Here is a 20,491-nt window from a genome sequence, read left to right as displayed (position 1 = left end):
TTAGGATTTTAGTTTATTGAATTGAAGAAAAAATATAATGTTGTATGTTTCTGAAAGTGCATCATTAGGTACAAACTTTCTTCAAACTTAGTTTTCTCAAAATTTTCATGAGCAGGATCGAAAATCATTTCTAATATTGAATGAACACAAAATAAATCTTTCTTTGTGAAATAATAAAATTTTCTGTTCTGGTCTTGTTTGCGTAACAAAATAATGGGGCAGCAAATGTGAAAAAGAGAAATTAAATCAGAAAACTCAATTGAGATCTGGGTGGTGATATTTTGGAACACTATATTTCAGCTGGAAAAGGGTCAGAAATAAGAATAAATGGCCGGGGAGAGAAGGGAAGTTGATAAATTGCCAATGATAATCGATCGAACGAAGCCAATCCGCAAAGGTGTGATAAATCTGAAAGTTGTGGCATTTAATCTGAAAAGCCGTCAAAAAAACTTGTCTGGAGTAGTGGTCTGGAACCAATCACATTTGTATTCTTCACATGTTTGGTATGCGTTTGATTGGAACGAGAAAGAGAACAACGATCGAGTGCAAAAAGATACGAACTTTGGCCGTTTTCAGTTGAAATAGTCTAACTTTGAGAGTATGTCATGGTAATTCTGATTGTCACAGCCAGTAGATTTTTAATGAATTCTAAATATCAAAAAAAGCTTCGCTTCAGTAGCTGACGAGTTTTTTGTACGGATACTCCTTAGCAAGTTACGTATCGACCAAGTGATTTTTTTCCCAAAACTATTTTGCACTGAAATGGGTCGATTTAGGGAGAAATTACTTTATCGATATGTAACTTTCTAGGGAATGTCCGTACAAAAAAGTTGTCAACTACAAAAATGAAGCTCTACTTTTAGTTTGCATGATTCATTAAAAACCCACCGGGCGTGACAATCAGAATTACCATGACACACTCTCAAAGTTGTACATTTTCAACTGAAAATGACCTAACAAGGGAACCCCAAGCACTTGTAAATTTGGAATTTGATGAAACTTTGGTGGGAGGTCAAGGACCCCTCCAATAGAGCTCCCACAAAATATTGGAACACGCTCGACACTCTGCTCCGAGTTATGGGCTCTCAAAGTTTGGCTCAGATTTAACACAATAAACCTCATTTCCTCTCTTCTCAACAGTTCCCAAAATGTCACTTCCCTCCCTTTGCCACGTTTACGTTTGGCCGGCTGGCTGAGGGGATGTCACAGGTGAACCGCGATGGATCCTATATGTGAAAGTGTGCATATAGCGTCCTATATGTGTCCCTAAATGAAACGTGGACCGCGCGTGTGGCGTATATGTGCGGTAGTCTTTTCCTTGTACTGGCCGCGCGTGCATCCATATAGCATCCATATACGTTCCATATATGGTCCATATTTGAGCCTAGCGGCCGGCCGCCGCAACGACACTCCGGAATTACACGTGGGCGTGTTGTTTACCGTAAATCGACGCGACATTTTTTTCTATAAGTCCGGGCCCATTTTCTTCGTTTCTCGAAGTTTTTCAGCGAATTTCTTCATTCTTTTTGCTGAAAACAGATAATGGCAAACTTTAAAAGTAAAAATAAAGATATTTAAATTTGCGGAAATTTCTTTTTTCAATAGAAAACTTGTCGTTTTCTCAAGAAACTTTGGGATATACTTTTTGTTGAGAAGTTCGTTTCTTGTGTTTTTCTTTACTTCGGTATGATAAGAAATTATATTTTTCAGATGGAATTAAAGGTAAGAAGGTAAGTATTTGCCATACCGAAGTAAAGTCAAAATATCGGACTTCGAATGTCATCGACGGGTATAGCTTCTTTCAAAGTTCAAGAAAAGCTCGAAAATCGTTTTACAACCGTCAAACTAACTTATCATTTTTTATATAAATCGTGTGGAGTTTTAAATTTTTCACGAAGTATTGCCATTATCTGCTATAAAAAGAAAGAACTTCGAGAAAAATGGAGAAAATGTACAAGTCCGAGAAATGGAAAGTGAACAAGTTGAAAAAGGAAAAGTAAAACAACATTATAGCATTATATAACAATCACAACAATGAATTAGGCCTTTCTAGTGTTTCATACACAATAATCAACCAAATACGGTTGGTAGAATTAATCCTGATATGCGATCCATATACGATCCATATGCGGCACACGTTTTCGGCCGACCGCGCGTGGATCCATATGGACACATATAGGACACAACGCTGATTCTTTCTAGCTGCATATACGCCACCGCGCGATCACATATAGGATCCACAGCGGTTCACCTGTGGTGCGCTGTGATGATGATCAAAGTGTTGGTGGTTCGTTTCCCCTTTTGGTTTTTATTTTTTGTATTTCTTGAAAACATTTTTGCCACCTTTGTGGACATTTTGTTGTCTTCTTTTCTTTGTTTTCTGGTTCAAAATATCACAACAATTCATATTTCGAAGTTTCAAAAAATTTTATTTTCCACCAAAAACATAAATATTGCATCCAGATGGTCAGCCCAATTCGAGTTTTTGGTGGAAAAATATAATTTTTTGAAACTTCGAAATATGAATTGTTGTGATATTTTGAACCAGAAAACAAAGAAAAGAAGACAACAAAATGTCCAAAAAGGTGGCAAAAATGTTTTCAAGAAATACAAAAAATAAAAACCAAAAGGGGAAACGAACCACCAACACTTTGATCATCATCACAGCGCACATCCCCTCAGCCAGCCGGCCAAACGTAAACGTGGCAAAGGGAGGGAAGTGACATTTTGGGAACTGTTGAGAAGAGAGGAAATGAGGTTTACTGTGTTAAATCTGAGCCAAACTTTGAGAGCCCATAACTCGGAGCAGAGTGTCGAGCGTGTTCCAATATTTTGTGGGAGCTCTATTGGAGGGGTCCTTGACCTCCCACCAAAGTTTCATCAAATTCCAAATTTACAAGTGCTTGGGGTTCCCTTGTAAGTTTGTTGCTTTTCTCACGGTACAGGACATAAGAGTGTAACGCACATCGATGACATGAGTCACAATGTCGAGCACGACGTAACCGATAAGTGATGTTGTAGCTCATTCACAAAGAAAAAATCAACATTCACGAATTCAGAAACTTCGAAGACTGAATAAATTATTCAAGCAGAAGTTCAGTTAGCTCTTCCTAACCTTATTGTAAAAGGCATCCAGTTGTGACTTTTGGTACTGGAGGCAGCCGATCGTCGCTGCGTCGCTCTTCAATAGTAGCTGAAGCATCTGAAAGTAGCGAAACGAGTTGATGCGCTTTTTGAACAATAGATTGAGACGGGATTTCCGAGATCCCAAATGTATTCTAATAGTTAAGGGGAACAGCTTCCTTCGAAACTTACACTTGTTGATAGTCTCCTGGTCCCGATCAGATTCCTGTCGCACACCAAACTAAAATAAATAAATATATTTTAATTTATTTTATAGTTATTACGTATTTTATTTTCTGTTAATTAACGCCCTTCTTCCCTGTCCCATTAACCCCCATTTCAGGCGGAAGTAATTAAGTAATTCCATTCAATTCTGTTGTCCCTCGAGAGTATCCCTTACGCGTATCGGATACTTCCAGAGTGACCACTATAACTCCTTCCTCCCTTTTCTCTATTGCAGTTCCTCGCGGGATATGCTTTTTACCTTTATAATAAATCGGTTTTTGTAGCACTTGAGTTGCCCGCACATCGGGTGCTCCATTGTCCTGAACAACCTAAAAAGGAAGTAGAAATAGGGCGAATGTTCCCACCCCACTCGGCACATTACCGGCAACTGATTTGAACTATTGTGGCTACCCTCGATGAAAAGCTGATCAGAACTGTTCCAATTTCTTCCCATTGGAGCCAGTTCTCATTCTGTCTGTGTTCTGATTTCTGATTTCTGCAATTTCTCATACATTGTTTTGACGAAGAATTTCTTCATGACTAGAATCGAACACCTCACAAAGTTCTAGATGACATACATACAAGGAAATGTTGTTGCCTTCATTTCAATTCTCAGAAATCTCGAATAAGCATTCATTTATATATGATTACCTTTCAATTACGAGTCCAAACCACGAAAAATCTCTAGACGAAGGTTAAAAATCTGATTTCCAGACAGTGACTATTTTTAAACATTAACGATTGTTGAAACACAATCGTAGCATATGCATTTCATTTTTTAATTCTCTTGGTTTTTTTAAACAATACTTTCACTATTAACAAAACATAACTGTTATCCCATTGTCCCGTGTTTACGTCCTCAGTCAACGAACTTTTTGTCCAAGCCTTCAAAAACATGCAGTGTAGTTGACCTTCAGTAAAATGAAGTGGCGGCTTCCAAAACTTAGGTCAACATCTAACCGAAGCGAGCTCCAAAAAGTCGGCTGCACCATCGTGGTAAAGTTTGCGAAGCCCCGTTTTCTATGAACTGGAAAATAAGAAAAAGGTTTATTTTGTGAGTCTTGTGAGTGCTTATTTTTGCAATGAGAAGCAACAAAAACGCGAATAACTTTTTTCACGTTCAGCAAAAACAAAATACAGATTTGAAATCACCGGAAAATTTCCGTTCTAGTGATATATATATCTCGACCTGTAACTCCATCTCGACCCGGGATCCTTCCCTAGTTGTAAGTTGTCAGTACAATACTTGCAGTTGTTTCCAGTACCGAAAAGCTATAGAGAAACAAAATATAGTAAAAAAAAGCTCAAAGCTCAAGACTTTCAGCTCTTAATCAGAAACTTTCACGGTTTCTCTTATCGTACTTCCGGTTTCTTCAGATCATGCTCCTTGATCTAGACTGGTTTCGACATGAACACTTTCTATTTTGACCAGCTTATTAAAATGAGAACATCATCATCTTCAACATTTCAGCTGCCGTCTCTGTTTTCTCTTTTTTTTCTAGTTGTTACTTTTTTTCAGTTGCTTGACTCTTTACTTTCTTAATCTGATCTTGTTTACTTGGTGAGCACACACCTCAATTCCAGCCAAAAACCTTGTTTTTTAATCAAAAGTTTTTTTTTTGAAAATAGTTCATTTTCAGGTTTAATAAAAAAGCTAATCGAAGTCGGACAGAATCTGGAAAGTTGGAGAGAATGAGCTACGATACAAGTTATTTGAAAGATGAGGTAAGGTTTTGAAAGATGAGGAAGGTTCAGGCCATCATCTGAAATAAGTCGCAAACATTAATCTGAAATTAAAAAAAAAACATTTTCAGTGTGCTGCCACTCTACAATATCTCCCATTCCAACTCGCACTAGTTCTCCACTCTTCTCTCACTATCGCCTCATTCTATGCCACATTTTATTTCTTGGAAAAACATATCAAAAACTCTGCAATCCATAACAATTTCAAGTTTCTCCTCATTCTGTATTTCTTTAATTGTTATGTAAGAGGAATTTTCTCAATTGCCAACGCGGTAAGTTCCTACGTACAGTACCGCTCAAAAGGTTATCAACTTTGGCTGTTTCAATGGAAAATGACTAACATTGACAGTGTATTTCGGTGTCATCTGATTTGCCGATGGACTCAATTTTGTATAAGTTGGACAGAGCAAAAATAGAACATAATTTTTGTTGTTGGTCACTTTTTTGTAGGGACACTACCATGAATGTTACAGGCTGTCAAAGTGAAAAGCTCCAAAATTTCGCTAATATGTACTGAAATAAGTCGGGTTCAGGGAGAAGCGGCTTTGACTACCTGTAACTTTCATGGTAGTGTCTCTACAAAAAAATGGTCATCTACAAAAATGATGTGCTTTTTTTGCTCTGCCCAACCCATACAAAACTGAGTTTATCGGCAAATCAGATGACACCGAAATACACTGTCAAAGGTGGTCATTTTCCACTGAAAACAACCAAAATTGATAGCTTTTTAAGCGGTACTGTGATCGTGTTTGGTTACTGTAACAGCTTCCATTTTTCAGTCCTCATTCTTTTATCGAGTATTCATTTTCAACGGAACCGAACAAAATCTCTTTATGAACCCAATTATTTTCCAAAGCTTTCACCTGACATTTGCTTTGTCTCAGGTCATGGATGCCACCATAAAAGTAAAATAAAGCTTAAGTATTCGTATTGATCAAAATTTTCCTTTTCAGGGTCTACTAGTGTTTGAACGGACTGTAGCAACTGGAAGAGTTGAGCAGTATGAAGATCAAAAATCTGCGTGTTGGATCTATCTAATGATTGTAATACTCTTCCCGTTCTCTGTTGTATACGTAACATATCGAACAGCTGATTTCAACACACCTTCTTGCTTTGCCTTTTTCGCTCCAAGAAATACAGAACAATCGGTAATTATTATGACAATTTGAAATAGCTGAAAACAAAAATTTTCAGATAAATATATTATTTATCGCATCATTTGTTTTCGCTGTTTTATCATTCATCATGTTGAGATTACTCATACTTTTGAATAATAAGAAACTACGAATGTAAGTTTCAAGCTCATTTTGTTTTCAGCTCATTTTTCAGTCAAAACTTCCGGCTCACAACGCGATATCAAATCCGCGAGAATCTCACATGCACTCGATTGGTGTCATCTGTGCTTCTAACTGGATTAGTTGTCCCAATATTTTTTGGATCGACCATGACCGTCTTGAGGTCTGGAAAAATCCAATTATTCAATGAGAATAGACCGTTGTTTAGCACAGTGAAGTTGGCGATTTTTGTGAGTTTCGTTTCGCTTTTATTTAGAAGCACGGCACGCTTCTTACATCCGCGCTCTACCGAAACCGAAGAAAACTTTGTGCGGAACTGAGAAACTCTGAGAAAAGAGACATTGTTCAAGGGCATTTCGGTAGAGCGCAGTTGTAAGAACTGTGCCGAGCTAATATAAAGAAAAATTTCAGCCCTTCACATTCGCCGATTTGATAATTCCAATCTACACTGGATGCGTAATGAATCAAACGAAAAACGCAAAACTTGCGACATTAAACCATTCTCTCCAAACTTTTCAATCTCGTCAACAAACAACTGATACTTATGAAAACATGTTGAGAAAACAGTGGGAATGAATGATTTTATTTAAATTTTAAAAGAAAATTTGACTATGAAAGTATCGCCTGTAGAAGATACATAACAGCCGCTGAGATGAGACCTGAAAAAAGTTAAATTTAAAGTTGACGAGGGAACGTTTTGGAGACGCGTTTTTCAAATGATTCATAAATTAGGTAATGGCTACTTTCGACTACGTGGAGTCCATTTCTGCCATCAAAACCTGCTAAATATCTCTGCGAGTCGAGTTATGAGCTCTCAAACTTTTAATATGCTTAAGATTTTTCACATGGAATCCCAAATCGGCCGCATATACCGAAATGGACTCCCCGGAGCCGAAAGTACCTATAACCAAATTTATAGACCGTTTCAAAGTCGCGTCTCCAAAGAATTCCCTTTTGAAATGTTACCAGACAGAACTCGACCCAGTTAGAAATTTTCTAATAAATTGTCTTACGCACCTGAAACCGGTATTGTCAATATCCAAGAAAGAAAAACATATTTGACAGTGTGCCATTTTAATATCGGCCCAGATCTGACTAATCCCAATCCGAAAATTGAACCGACTAGACAATGCGTCATACTTTGTGGTATGTCGTACATATTAGTGGCCAAAGCACACACGGCAGCACCGAATTCCACCGAGAAGCCTCTGTAAAGTGTAAAAAGTTGGAATTTTCACGGGGGTCCTTTGGTGCTTGAATATGGAATCACACTTTATGGCAACGTGTAGAATATGACACCCGGAACTCCGAGTTGCAAAATTATGTTCAATAAACTCAGTTAAGGAAGTGCTAGGCTTTCAGTTTGTCACCTAAATCAAGTTGATTGGCATAACCTTTTTAGTGAAATCATGTAGGTCAAAAGTTCTGCACATTTTTTGATACCTAGTCGTAAATGCAAAATATCAGATCTTTTCTACCTATCAAGTGGGTTCAACTTGTTGGTTATAGCTCCGTCGCACAGCGGTTGGCACGGTGCCAAAAAAGGACTTGGCTGAGTGCCAAATTCAAGTTTAGCGTTTGTTTGTCGTATCAGTCAATTAAAAACGCGATGTGCACGCAGCGCGGTTCGACAGGTAAATTCAAAACTGTTCGTTGCGGACCTTACGTCTCGCACCCCTGTGGTGCGGTTCACTTACGTTGCCGGATTCATTTTTGCAAAATTCTCTCCCACAGTCCTAATAACTCGAATTCCGAGTGTCCAAATTCCCATCAGAACGGCAAGAGTGGTAAGTAATCCAACATAAACCGATATCTGAAAGAACACAATGTAACTTCCTGTTTTCTTGACAAAACATGCGTTTAGAACTCGGCGAGCTTGAAATCAGAAGAAGAAAATTGGACCGAGAACGGGTTGATTTGATTAGCCACCAAGAAAGAGTAGAGTAAAAATGGAAAACGGAGCGTTCGTTTTGATATATTATTCGTAACTTCTGTCTAGCAAGTATTTCCCAAAGGAAACAGAAAATTTGAGCGCTTTCAGAAGTTTTGATTCGATAATTTCGACGTCCAACTGAAGTCTCATGGTAAGATATCAGTTTATTGCTCATTTAATAATACCTGTTCTGAAATAAAAATTGAAATAATTATCCTTTTTAGACTATTGGCTAGTGGCGGATTACCCAATTTCATTCGAATTTCGACTGCTGACCAGTGCTGACTAGGTTGTAAACTTCTATGTCTGCTGTGAGTTATAGCTTACGGTTCTCAAACAATGAGTCAGGAATTCTAATTTTGTCAGAAGATGTCTAACATGAAAATGTTGATATTTAAGATTAGTACCGTCTTCTTCACTGGGCATTTTTAAATTTCTAGTATCGACAGCAAGAGCTTGGAGCCTCCTATCTCGGCTGTCTTTAAAGATATGAAAATTTTTTCAACTGAAGAAATATTCTATGAACAATAAGCTACATTTTGCCTGTTACCAGTTTTTTTGAAATTTCCTGTAGAGCCGAGATATACCGCTGTGAAGAGGCACCGGTAGGTGTCTGTTACAGGTTTTACTGCAACTTCATTCTAGTTGCCGTCCCTATTAAATTCCATCGATCAGTATGTTTTCCACTATACCAACCTTCGTTCTGGCCACAAATCAACCCTTCTTTCTCAGAACTACCTCATTCCCATAACCTATTTGGCCTCTGATTACTCACATTCAATTGTGTGTTGTCATCTCGATATCCTTGATTGTACATGTGTATCAAATCACGAATAGGTGCCACACAATTCCTGAAAAACAACATTGATCAACATAGTTTTCCTCTGTATCTGGAAAAAACTTATTTCCGAAAATAAAGTTGATTAAAAATCCAAATTATTGCCCAAAAACAGACTCAAATGAGTCGGTTTGTTTCCAAATTAAAACACCTCGGATAGTTTTGGAAATTTCTTTTTTTTTTCCTTTCCAGAGATTAATTTTTCTTCTTTTTTTGTTTGTGTAAGTTAATTATAATGTGTGTCAGAATAAGAAGAAATTGAGTTAGAAACCACGATATGCATTTTTCAACATGTTGTCTGTAGGTTACAATCAGAACTCATTGATTTGTTAACTCACCTGATGTCATCGGCTCCATGAGCGAATCCAGCAAAGCAGGCTGTCAAAATTTGAAGAAACGAAAACAATCGAACAGCTTTTTGATCGTCATTTCTCATTGGTGGAAACGCCCAATAGACAGCTTTTCGTAACCATCCACTAGGTCGTATTGGGAATGTGTAGGACAACGAACTAGCGATTCGAGGAAGTTCTTCCGTTTTTTCTGAATAAAATGAGAGATGATGAGCAGTTTTTTTTCTGAATTTTTTGTTAAATCTCCGTTCAATTGTAATCCAGTTCTTCAATAAGAACCTTAGCTTTCTTTCCAAATAGCTCGCTAGGGAAGGTCTTGTACTCAGTTTAGAGTTTTGGGACGTGACATATATAATTGAAAAGCTGAGACAACGCTGATTCCAAATATATATTCAGTTTTTGCCCTCGAGACCTAGTATACGAGAAAAACGGTCAAAGTTCAGCAAAAAGGATAGATCGCAATTTTCAAAATTTTGTAACTTTCTGGAAACATCACCAAATTTTGGGATTTTTGGGATTTTTGGACATTCAGACATTCGGACACACCGACATACACAAAATTTATGTTTTTGGTGCCCCATTTGGATGAAAATTCTATTTTTTTCAACCTTTTTAACTTTTTGAAAACTCAACCAAACCTTAAGGGATTATTATAATTTTGAAGATCTTGACTTGGATTTTCATATAAACTACGTTCTAAGGTACTTATTGTCTTAGGCTTCAAACCTTAGATCTCAAGCCTGAGGCATAAACAGGTAATAATTCTCTACCCTCCCAAGCGTTGATCTTGTGTTTTTCGAATACCAGGCCTCGAGAGCAAAAACTGAATATATATTTGGAATTACCGTTTTCTCAGGTTTCTAAAGATATGAGTCACGTCACATAACTCCAAACTGACTCCATGACCTTCCCTAGTCAGTCAAACCCCTTTGGCTTCACTCTTCTAGCGACGCCATCTGACGAACTATTTCATTTTACGCATATTCTACCAAAGGTTCTCTTTTTCTCAAAACCAAAATAAATAGGTCATACTCTCACAGTGACACATGTCATACATCCATTAGTCAAAAACCCAAGATGTTTTCATTTTTAAAGTACTAGTTCCTAGTCACCCGGAACTTGTGATGCGTTTCGAGTGACGAAAAAGGAGGGGAATATCTGACTAATACATAGAAAAGTTTTTGGTGGTCTGATCTTCCCGATGACTCCTCCAACTCACTTTTCAACCTTCTTTTCATTATTGGTCCAATTACGAATAGCGCTAGAAATCCAGCTAAAGCTCCAATAGCTAGTGATACTGCAACTGTGTACATGAACGGAATTTGGTCCAATCGGAGTACTATAATTAAACATTTAAAGGTATTTTGTTTTTAATTTCTTTGTTTTTACTGTGCAAAACTAACCTCTACTTCCATCTTGTAAAAATAGAAAAACATTGGCAAAAACCACTATGACGTAGATTCCTGGTAGAAGAAACAGTCCAGTTTTCACTGGATTTTTCTGAAATTTCTTTCTCACTTGATTTTTTAATAGTTACCTACCGCTCTCAAAACAGTCACATCAAGTAAGAAAAACGTGATCAGCGTAAAAATCGCTGATGCAATAGGTGACAGTATCCAGACCGCCATTATCAGAAAGACACGTTTCCAAATTATCCCGTTCACTCCACGGAGCACAAATGAGAATCCCATTGTTGCTCCAAGTAAAGAATGGATAGATGAAACTGGCATACTGTAGAACGTTGCCACAATAAGCCACGTGGCACACCCAACAAGCATCGCAATCTGTCCGATAACCAGCTCATCCGGGTTATCAGCATAGCTGCTTGTGTCCACAATACTCAATGATTTTCCATCTACCGCAAAACCAGATGCCACTGATCCCATCATTTCTACTACGGTAGCCAGAATGAATGCTTGAGTAACTGTAACTGTTCCAGTTCCAACAGATGTTCCAAAAGCGTCAGCCACATCGTTGGCACCCATTCCAACTCCAAGCATAAAACATACTCCAAATAGAAGAGCCCATTGTACTGCTTCCTGAAAGAGTAGTGAATTGCTAGAAGTGAAATTGAAAAGTATTACCAAATTATAATGTGGAAATGGTTTATATGCTTCAGGAATCAGTGGCAGTTGAGCTGGAGTTGTCAAGGTCACGTAGTACTGTGGGTAGAGAACCAAATGGTTGTTGTAGTTCATTCTCTCATTCCTGTAACTTGAATGAAGTAGGGATACTGTAATATGGATAGTAAACTTTTGATCAAACTACCAACTTGTTTGCTAAGTTAAACGAGAGAATCAAGTGGAATGAGTTAGAAGTCTTCTATTAGCTCAGCACAGTTCTTACAACTGCGGTCCACCGAAATCCCCTTGAAAAATGTATATTTTTCTCTGAGTCTCTCAATTTCGCACACACTTTTGTTCGGTTTCGGTAGAGCGCGGTTGTAAGAAGCATGACGTGCTAATAGATCTTTCGCCGTATTTTGGAAGGTTGTATTTTTTCTGACTTCTCTTAAAGCCCGTTATGTGTCATCTTTCCTTTTTGAGGGCCTCTGATTTCATTATGACACGAATTTTTGAAAAAACACTGTGTTGCTCACTAATTCAGAAATTTTTCAGTTTGTTTTCTAACAAAAAGAGTTCCGTTAGATCAGATTTATCCTATACCTAGTTTATTATATAAATCTGAAATTTCCCTACACTAATTTGAAATTCACTTTTTCGTGATAAGCTCATGTCTGCTATGAAATGGTTCCACTTGAATGCAAAAGTTAGTTTAATGAAGCGGAAATCGAAACTATATGAAGTTTAAGTATTTATTCTCTCAATTTGAATCTTTTTGGTCTTAAGCTATATTAGCACGGCATGCTCCTTTCAACCGCGCTCTACCGAAACCGAAGAAAATTGCGTGCGAAGTTTAGAGACTCAAGGAAAAATATACATTTTTCAAGGGGATTTCGGTGGAGCGCAGTTTTAAGAACTGTGTTGAGCTAATAGATAATCATAGAAAATTAAGTTAACAAGGTTTACTTTTGAAACGAGAAAACATCCAAATCTGCATGAAACGAAATAAAAGTAAACCGATCATAGTGCACTATTCCACTCTCCAAATATGCTCATGTAGCAATAATATCAACTTGAACTCCCGAACAATCCCTTCCGTATTTGAGCAAACTTTTCTGTCGAGAGACTGTCTACCACACGAGTGACGCAGACAAGCTTCCCCCTCCGTACCGTTCGTTTCACCGTGTTCCGCGCGAACCGAGATGTAACATGAGTCATCAAAAGGGAGACTCATGTAATCTATGCACCTGAAAACTTGAGTCAGTGGGAAATTGAAATTGAGAAAAACATGAAGAACGAGGTATATAACAGAATTGGGCAAGTTCTCACAGGGTGGCAATAATCTTTACACAAGAGTCTAGGAAACCATCATGTCAAGAGTGAGTTTTTTTTCTGAAAATAAACATTTCAGGCTGATACTGTAGACTTAAATTTATAGAAAAATGACAACATCACCAAAAATCTAATTTTAAGAAAGAACTCATAGACAGGTTCAAGCAAAAAACATGTTCTCTTTCTCATTATTCTTTTATTATATTCATTATAATCAGTCATGAATCTTGACTTTCAGGGTCCAATCCTTCGTGACGCAATGGGTCTGAAGTTATATCTCATCACTGATTGCTACTGTATTTTTATGGGTCTTTTGGCGATTATTGGCAATTCTGTGATACTTTACTTATTTTTCACGTAAGTTTATCTCTCTAAATCCCTGAAACCAGTCAATGAAAGTTACAGAAAACGACTAGACTCTCGACGTAACCTCCGTATCATTCTCTATATGACAGTCACCGATATTGTTTTCGCTGTAGCCAGTAAGTGTAGTCTAATCATTGTAATAATATCATAATTTTAATTTCAGTCATGCCTGAAATCTGCTACTTCGTATACTATTGGGATACCACATTTGTCGACTACAATCCACAAGTTATCGCATTCATTGACTGGCCATTACCAATGTTTCTCAAAATCTCATCAGTTTTAAATGCAGGAGCAGCAGCAGAAAGGATTCTGGTGAGTTATCGAGGGTCGTATTTCTACGTGCAATTCTGTTTTTTCAGGCCCTATATTTCCCTTTGATCTACCGTAAAATAGATCATGTTCATTGCTCAAACATCTTGATGGTTGTCTGTGTCTTCATTGGCCTCATCGATACTGTTTTCTGTATTTTTTCATTTCGCTTTGAGCAGCGTATCAATTGTTCATCACTCGGTTGTTTTGTCCATGATGCATTCCGAACTTATTGGGGTTCTTCGAACATGGTAACCCTTATACTATCCAAAACACCCCATCACCCAAATTTCAGACCTGCGGAATCATCATAATAGTCATGAGCTTATTCGTTTTCTTCAAAGTACAAAAGTTGTCTCGTGAGAGTGGATGGATGGGTGCAACACCAGCGGAACGGAAGAAAAATATGGTAATCGCCAATCATAAGTTGAGTAGATTTACTAGGGAACGCCATGGAGTCAGTTTGGAGTATTGGGACGTGACCTATATCATTGAAAAGATGAGAAAACGCTGATTCCAAATATATATTCAGTTTTTGTCCTTGTATCTTGGTATTCGTGAAAAACTAGGTCAAAATTCGGAAAAATGACCAATGTTCACCTTTCTGAAAAACTTTTTTTAAAATTTGTTGCAATTTTAGCGTATTAAAAAGTTAATAATTCTCGATTGTTTCAAACTTTGACTTGGTTTTTCTCAAATACCAGGCCTCGAGGGTAAAAAGTAAATATATATTTGGAATCAGCGTTTTCTCAGCTTCCCAGCCCTTCTGTCATTTCACTCTCAAACAACTCTTCTATTATTATCTTCTTGTATTTTTCAGGTTGCCTCCCAAAAGTTCCGTCAAGCCAATCGAACGACGTGTGGTATCCTTCTCAGTTCTCTGTTCTGTCTCACAATTCCATCCCTTCTGGTATCTCTTGTTGAAACAATCACAGGGTTCTCAATTTTCGAGAAATTCGGAGCTTTCTACGTAGCCTCCTTGCTTTCGAGTGGTAAGACATGTTTTCTGACTCAAAATTGCTTCTAGAAATCAAACAAGCAAAATATGGAAAAAAGAGAAGGAAATTATAAATGAGAAGGAAGAAAATAATAGTTTGGACTATAATTAGATTTTGTTAGTTTTTCAGATAGGGAAGTTTAATTAGGAAAGATCAAAAAATTATTGAATTGAACTTTTACTTCCGCTAAGAGAAGTGGACTGATCAAATTCTCTGAATCTAGAACGATGTATAGAGTGAATGGGATCAATGTTCGATATCTGAAACATAAAACAACAATTTTCCAGGTTCCATGAACTGTCTGATATTCCTAATCCTCAATGGGTCTGTCAAAAGTAAAATCGACACGAAGACACTATCAGATGCCGCCGTCACAACCGTCGTCTCATCGAGACCTTTCAACTCTTCGAAACAAACGACTTTTGTTGATTTAGCGTAATCTTTTCATGTTTTTTAAAAACTTTTTGCAAAATATTATTATTCATATAAACTTTTTGTCTTTTGGTTTGATCTCATTGATAATTATTTGATAGATGAACGACACTTTGGCTGCATCAAGTTGCAGACGAAAAGATGAAAATATCAAGATTAGAATTTACAGATATGAAAAATGTAGCGAACTGGAAACCATACGATCACTTGGTCATTTAAATTGGTATTTATAAGTTTATTGATAGGCCGAGGTTTGATGAGCCAAGTCTGGATCTTTGGATCACAAAGCTCCGAAGTCTTAAAATTTCGTACAGTACCGCTCAAATGATTATCAACTTTGGCTGTTTTCAGTGGAAAATTACCAACTTTGACAGTGTATTTTGGTGTCATCTGATTGTCCGATAAACTCAATTTTGTATGGGTTGGACAGAGCAATAATAGCAAATCATTTTTGTAGTTGACCGTTTTTTTATAGGGTTTATCTTGAAAGTTACTGATTGTCAAAGTGAAAAACTTCGGTAATATAAGACAGGCCAAATTTGAAAACTTCATCTTTTGAACGAGACCTCTCATTTCTTTTAATTAATCAGTGGATTCACAACCGTTTCAACGTGGTCATTGATCTTCAACAAATATGGGAATTATTGCTGATTTTCCACACGTTTTGAAGATTTTCGAGAAACCCTGAGTTTTGCGGGAACCGGACAATGAAATCGGGTTATTCCTGAAATTCTAGAAAAAGTAATTCTTAAAACAAAACGTGATAATCACAAAATCAGTTTATTGACGTGAAAAAAACGTTGAATCACAAAATCACAGATTCGTTTCATGAAACGAATTGGGGGGAAATATAAAAAAAAGGAAAGTTTGAAACGTAAATAAAGTAAAACCGTGAACTAATCGTGGATACCCATTCTGGATGCGAGCATCCGGGATGGGGAAACATGAGAAAAACTAGAAAAGGTTATAGGCGTGAACTATGAAATGTGGATTCACATTCTGATTTCACGAAATGGAAATGGGGAAATTTGGAGAAGGCCAAATTTAAAGACGATGGGAATTAGAGAGCTTTCACAGAAATACTCTTGTAGACCTCTGAATATACTTCCGGCTAGCCAACATTGAATTTTCTATCATAAGACTTCTGAAATAGAACATACAGTTACGAGGAAGGTTTTCTAACAACTAACCTTTTGCGAAAAAGCATTTGTCTCAGCAGTCCTTAAACTTCAAAACTGTCCAATATCCATAAATTCACGATTAAATCTGAAAGTGTATTTAGAAGACTATGTCACCTGCTTTATAGAATAATTTAGGTCATAGAGCCGAAAACAATGTATCCCGATTGAAATCATTGAGAAGAATAGGCTAGCAACATACGACGATGTTGAAAATTGACAAAATGAATAAAATACAACAACAACAGAGTAAGGTCACGTGATTCTTACTGCAAAAAACGGGGATTCAGGTTTATTGATTATTATCCGTGACCTTTTCCTATTGTTGTATTTTATTCATTTTGTTAATTTTCAACATCGTCGTATGTTGCTAGCCTATTCTTCTCAATGATTTCAATCGGGATACATTGTTTTCGGCTCTATGACCTAAACTATTCTATAAAGCAGGTGACATAGTCTTCTAAATACACTTTCAGATTTAATCGTGAATTTATGGATATTGGACAGTTTTGAAGTTTAAGGACTGCTGAGACAAATGCTTTTTCGCAAAAGGTTAGTTGTTAGAAAACCTTCCTCGTAACTGTATGTTCTATTTCAGAAGTCTTATGATAGAAAATTCAATGTTGGCTAGCCGGAAGTATATTCAGAGGTCTACAAGAGTATTTCTGTGAAAGCTCTCTAATTCCCATCGTCTTTAAATTTGGCCTTCTCCAAATTTCCCCATTTCCATTTCGTGAAATCAGAATGTGAATCCACATTTCATAGTTCACGCCTATAACCTTTTCTAGTTTTTCTCATGTTTCCCCATCCCGGATGCTCGCATCCAGAATGGGTATCCACGATTAGTTCACGGTTTTACTTTATTTACGTTTCAAACTTTCCTTTTTTTTATATTTCCCCCGATTCGTTTCATGAAACGAATCTGTGATTTTGTGATTCAACGTTTTTTTCACGTCAATAAACTGATTTTGTGATTATCACGTTTTGTTTTAAGAATTACTTTTTCTAGAATTTCAGGAATAACCTGATTTCATTGTCCGGTTCCCGCAAAACTCAGGGTTTCTCGAAAATGTGGAAATTTAGCAAATGCATGTGGAAATTTAGCAATTATCTCTATTTTTGCTATAAACTCTAAGATGCTAAGAAAATCTGTGACAATTTCACATCTTTAGGGAGATAACCGCTACTTTTCCTTGAAAAGATGAAATTTTCAAATTTGGCCTGTCTTATATGCTCAGAAATCAGTCGATTTCATACAGTATCAAAGTTGTTCATTTTCCCCAATTTCACATTTTTCAAACTCTCATCAAATTCCCCACACTCATAGAAAACTGATTGACAGCTCCAACGATTTGTCATTTTAGTCCGTGACTATGACTAATAATTTACCCAGTTTTCTCTCTTCATCTCCATGTACTCCCACGATTTCCTTCATCTTGCAGTAGAGACCCCAGATTAAATTAAATCGGCGGCGGCCAAGAATATTAGAAAAAAGTAGAAGGAATACGTGATGATGTCGACTACGAGACCTTTCAGGTAAGAAATTTCCTGTTTTAATTATGGGATCAATAAGGTCTAGACTTTTAAAGAACTTCCATCATAGCATCATTCTGTCGCTTTTGAAATTAATTATAGCCCAAGATAGAATATCTGAAATCTTTGGAGTTCCTAATTAGCATAGAAGGAAGTAAAAAGAGTCCAGGAAGAGCATTAGACTAGAGTGTGTATGTGACACTTTAGGTTTATTAGTTTATGTCCGAGTTCTAAAGTTCATGTTTCCAGCACGTACTCAGTAAGACAAATGTTTCATTTTGATGTTCAGTTTATCATTTTGAGAATGCTAAAACACTCGAGTAATCCCCTGGCCTAAATTAAAAATTTCACCTTACTTAATTTCAAATGTAAAGTGACAGTGACTTGGTCCTTCGTTTCAATAAATAAATAAAGACGTTTAGCAATTGAGCTAATTGTGCGAAACTCACAAGAAATGTGTAAGATGATTACTGAAATTTCCGATTTCTAGGAATCCGAGACATTAATAGCCACAAAAAAATACGGGTCAGTTTTAGACCATAAATGTGATGCAGTACTATCTCTGATTGCCAGACCACTTTTGACTGTTTTTGTTAAAGGACTGTATCGTTGTAACTTCAAGTAATGAGCGGTGGATCGCTATTAACACAGTACGCTTCTTACAACCGCGCTCTACCAAAACCGAAGAAAACTATGTGTGAAATTGAGAGACTCAGAGAAAAAGAGATATTTTTCAATGGCATTGCAGTGGAGCGCAGTAGTAAGAATTGTTCTGAGCTAATACAAATGGGACAACTAGCCGAAAATTCTATAGACTGTAACCTGATGTGAGATGTATGTCCCATTTTTCTCCAGAAAACAAATTTTCTTTGGGACAAAGGCCCAAATCAGAAAGACCCAAATTCCGGTTATGACTTACCATACACAGACACAAAATCTGAAACTTTCCGTTCCATTTTTTCACCTCTCTCTTAAATAAAAACCCTGAATTTTCACTTCTCAATGCAAAACATCGATCTCAAAAGCATGGAATTTTTCATCAGTTAAACGAGACATCTCCTCTCAATTACTCACCGCTTTTCACCCATCTATTTCGTTAAAAACAGACATTTCTCGACATGCATCCCATCGTAAAACACTCGAAAAAACGAAAAAAAACTTTCGGCTACTCTTGAAACTCATCTTTTCAAAATAATAGAAGTGACCTCTGCTCAACTCGGTTCTCTGTTTTCTTGTCTTCAATTAATTCTCTGAAAATAGAATACAGATTAATTTTATTCAATTTCTTTCTGTTTTTTGCTCAAGGATACCCGGAACCATCTCATCAATTTCTGTTGTTTATTGTTTTTTTTTGCGTTCCATTAGAATCTGAAAAGATATGAACCCAAATGAATAATTCACAAATATATCTCGTAAATTCCAGACTTTTGACTCATTCTTCATTCTTTATCCTGTAATCCATTTGGAGGGAAACTAAACTCAATTACTCTTCTGCATTCCATTTCTAACATTAGTTCATGCACATTTCACTTTTATATCCTTCTGTGTGTTTCGTTTAAAATAAAGATCATGAAATTCAATTTGACCTCTAGTCTTCATACATTATGCTCATCCTCCACATCATCATTTCTCATTCATCTTTTCGCTCTCATAATTAGTCATAAATATTCAATTCCATCCAATTACCACGCCTAGAGTTTCTTCTTTAAAAAGTGTATTAAAAGAGCTCATTGAACAGTTTGCTCCTCCGTCATGTATATACAAATTGCTTTTTGGGGCAGGTGGACTGATTGACTTTTTTATAGAGCTCTAGGAAATGTCTTATGATCCGAGAGTCTTTCACTTTTTGATTGCCTAAATAAGTGAGAAATTGATTTAGGTGTCAAAGAACTGAGTACTTCAGAAAACGTTATGTTTGATGTGTTATTTCGTTCAGTAGAGAGGGTCAGACTGCGGCGAGGGTCTGAAAAACTTTTGATGTTATTCTGGACAGTTCGCGTGGAATATATATTGCTTACCTCTCAAACAATTTGCGGTTTTCAAACTTTCTAAAAAAATTCGGTTATAGATACTTTTGACTACGGGGAGTCTATTTCTGCCATCAAAACCGGCTAAACGTCTCTGAGTTATGAGCTCTTAAACTTTTCATATGGTTACGCTTATTTCTTATAAAATTTCAAATCGGCTGCATAAACGCCACCGCGCGGTTCCATTTGTACATTGGATAATGAAAACATCTTTGACTCGGAATTCCAGCTTGACCATATGAAAAGTTTGAAAGCTCATAACTTTTCTCGCAGAGGCATTTAGCTGGTTTTGATGGCATAAATGGAATTCACGTAGTCGAAAGTACTTAAGACCAAATTTATAGATTGTTTGAAAGCTGCGTCTCCAAAGACTTTCCTTCAGACTTGTCAAAAATCGGGCATATTCACATTTTGATTCAATTTTAAAGTTTTGGTCAAAAACTATACTTTTTTCGAAAAATGTTTCAAAACGGGCCGAGATTTTGTTTGATTTCGGCCCGGCCCGGCCCGTGACAAGTCTGCTTTCCTTGTCAGCCCTCACGTTTCCTTTTGAACCGCCCGTGATATAACCTGACAGGTATCTGGAATATATAGCATAATACTATAGATCCAAAACTGAAATTTATGGAAAAGTCCGATTCAGACATGTCTATGTCCCAATTATACTGGGATCCCCCTTTTCCTGGTTATCCGTTGACAGATCACTGTGTCCAGACATTGTTGACACTCCAACCCAATAAATT

General features: G+C 36.9%; 3 protein-coding genes across 3 annotated transcripts; 2 read left to right on the top strand and 1 right to left on the bottom strand.

Moving 5' to 3' along the window:
• Positions 1-5,040: 5,040 nt before the first annotated feature.
• On the top strand, positions 5,041-6,962 carry GCK72_006711 (uncharacterized protein; the record flags this gene model as incomplete). The annotated part of the gene is made up of 4 exons (XM_053725753.1): positions 5,041-5,073; positions 5,163-5,363; positions 6,045-6,239; positions 6,798-6,962. The coding sequence occupies 4 exons, from the start codon at positions 5,041-5,043 to the stop codon at positions 6,960-6,962; spliced, it is 594 nt and encodes a 197-aa protein (XP_053589947.1).
• Positions 6,963-7,395: 433 nt separating this feature from the next.
• On the bottom strand, positions 7,396-11,705 carry GCK72_006710 (uncharacterized protein; the record flags this gene model as incomplete). Its single annotated transcript, XM_053725752.1, has 9 exons — positions 7,396-7,403; positions 7,527-7,594; positions 8,084-8,199; positions 9,095-9,170; positions 9,496-9,697; positions 10,727-10,846; positions 10,911-10,997; positions 11,045-11,546; positions 11,592-11,705. The coding sequence occupies 9 exons, from the start codon at positions 11,703-11,705 to the stop codon at positions 7,396-7,398; spliced, it is 1,293 nt and encodes a 430-aa protein (XP_053589946.1).
• Positions 11,706-13,122: 1,417 nt separating this feature from the next.
• On the top strand, positions 13,123-15,017 carry GCK72_006709 (uncharacterized protein; the record flags this gene model as incomplete). The annotated part of the gene is made up of 7 exons (XM_053725751.1): positions 13,123-13,259; positions 13,308-13,384; positions 13,432-13,583; positions 13,631-13,831; positions 13,876-13,989; positions 14,401-14,572; positions 14,866-15,017. 7 exons carry the CDS (start codon positions 13,123-13,125, stop codon positions 15,015-15,017), a joined length of 1,005 nt encoding a protein of 334 aa, XP_053589945.1.
• Between the last annotated feature and the right edge of the window lie 5,474 nt (positions 15,018-20,491).

This window comes from Caenorhabditis remanei, chromosome II (genome assembly GCF_010183535.1).
Source record: "Caenorhabditis remanei strain PX506 chromosome II, whole genome shotgun sequence".
Taxonomy (NCBI): domain Eukaryota; kingdom Metazoa; phylum Nematoda; class Chromadorea; order Rhabditida; family Rhabditidae; genus Caenorhabditis; species Caenorhabditis remanei.
The sequence above is the reverse complement of the archived record's forward strand: the minus strand, read 5'-3'. Positions and strand labels throughout refer to the sequence as shown.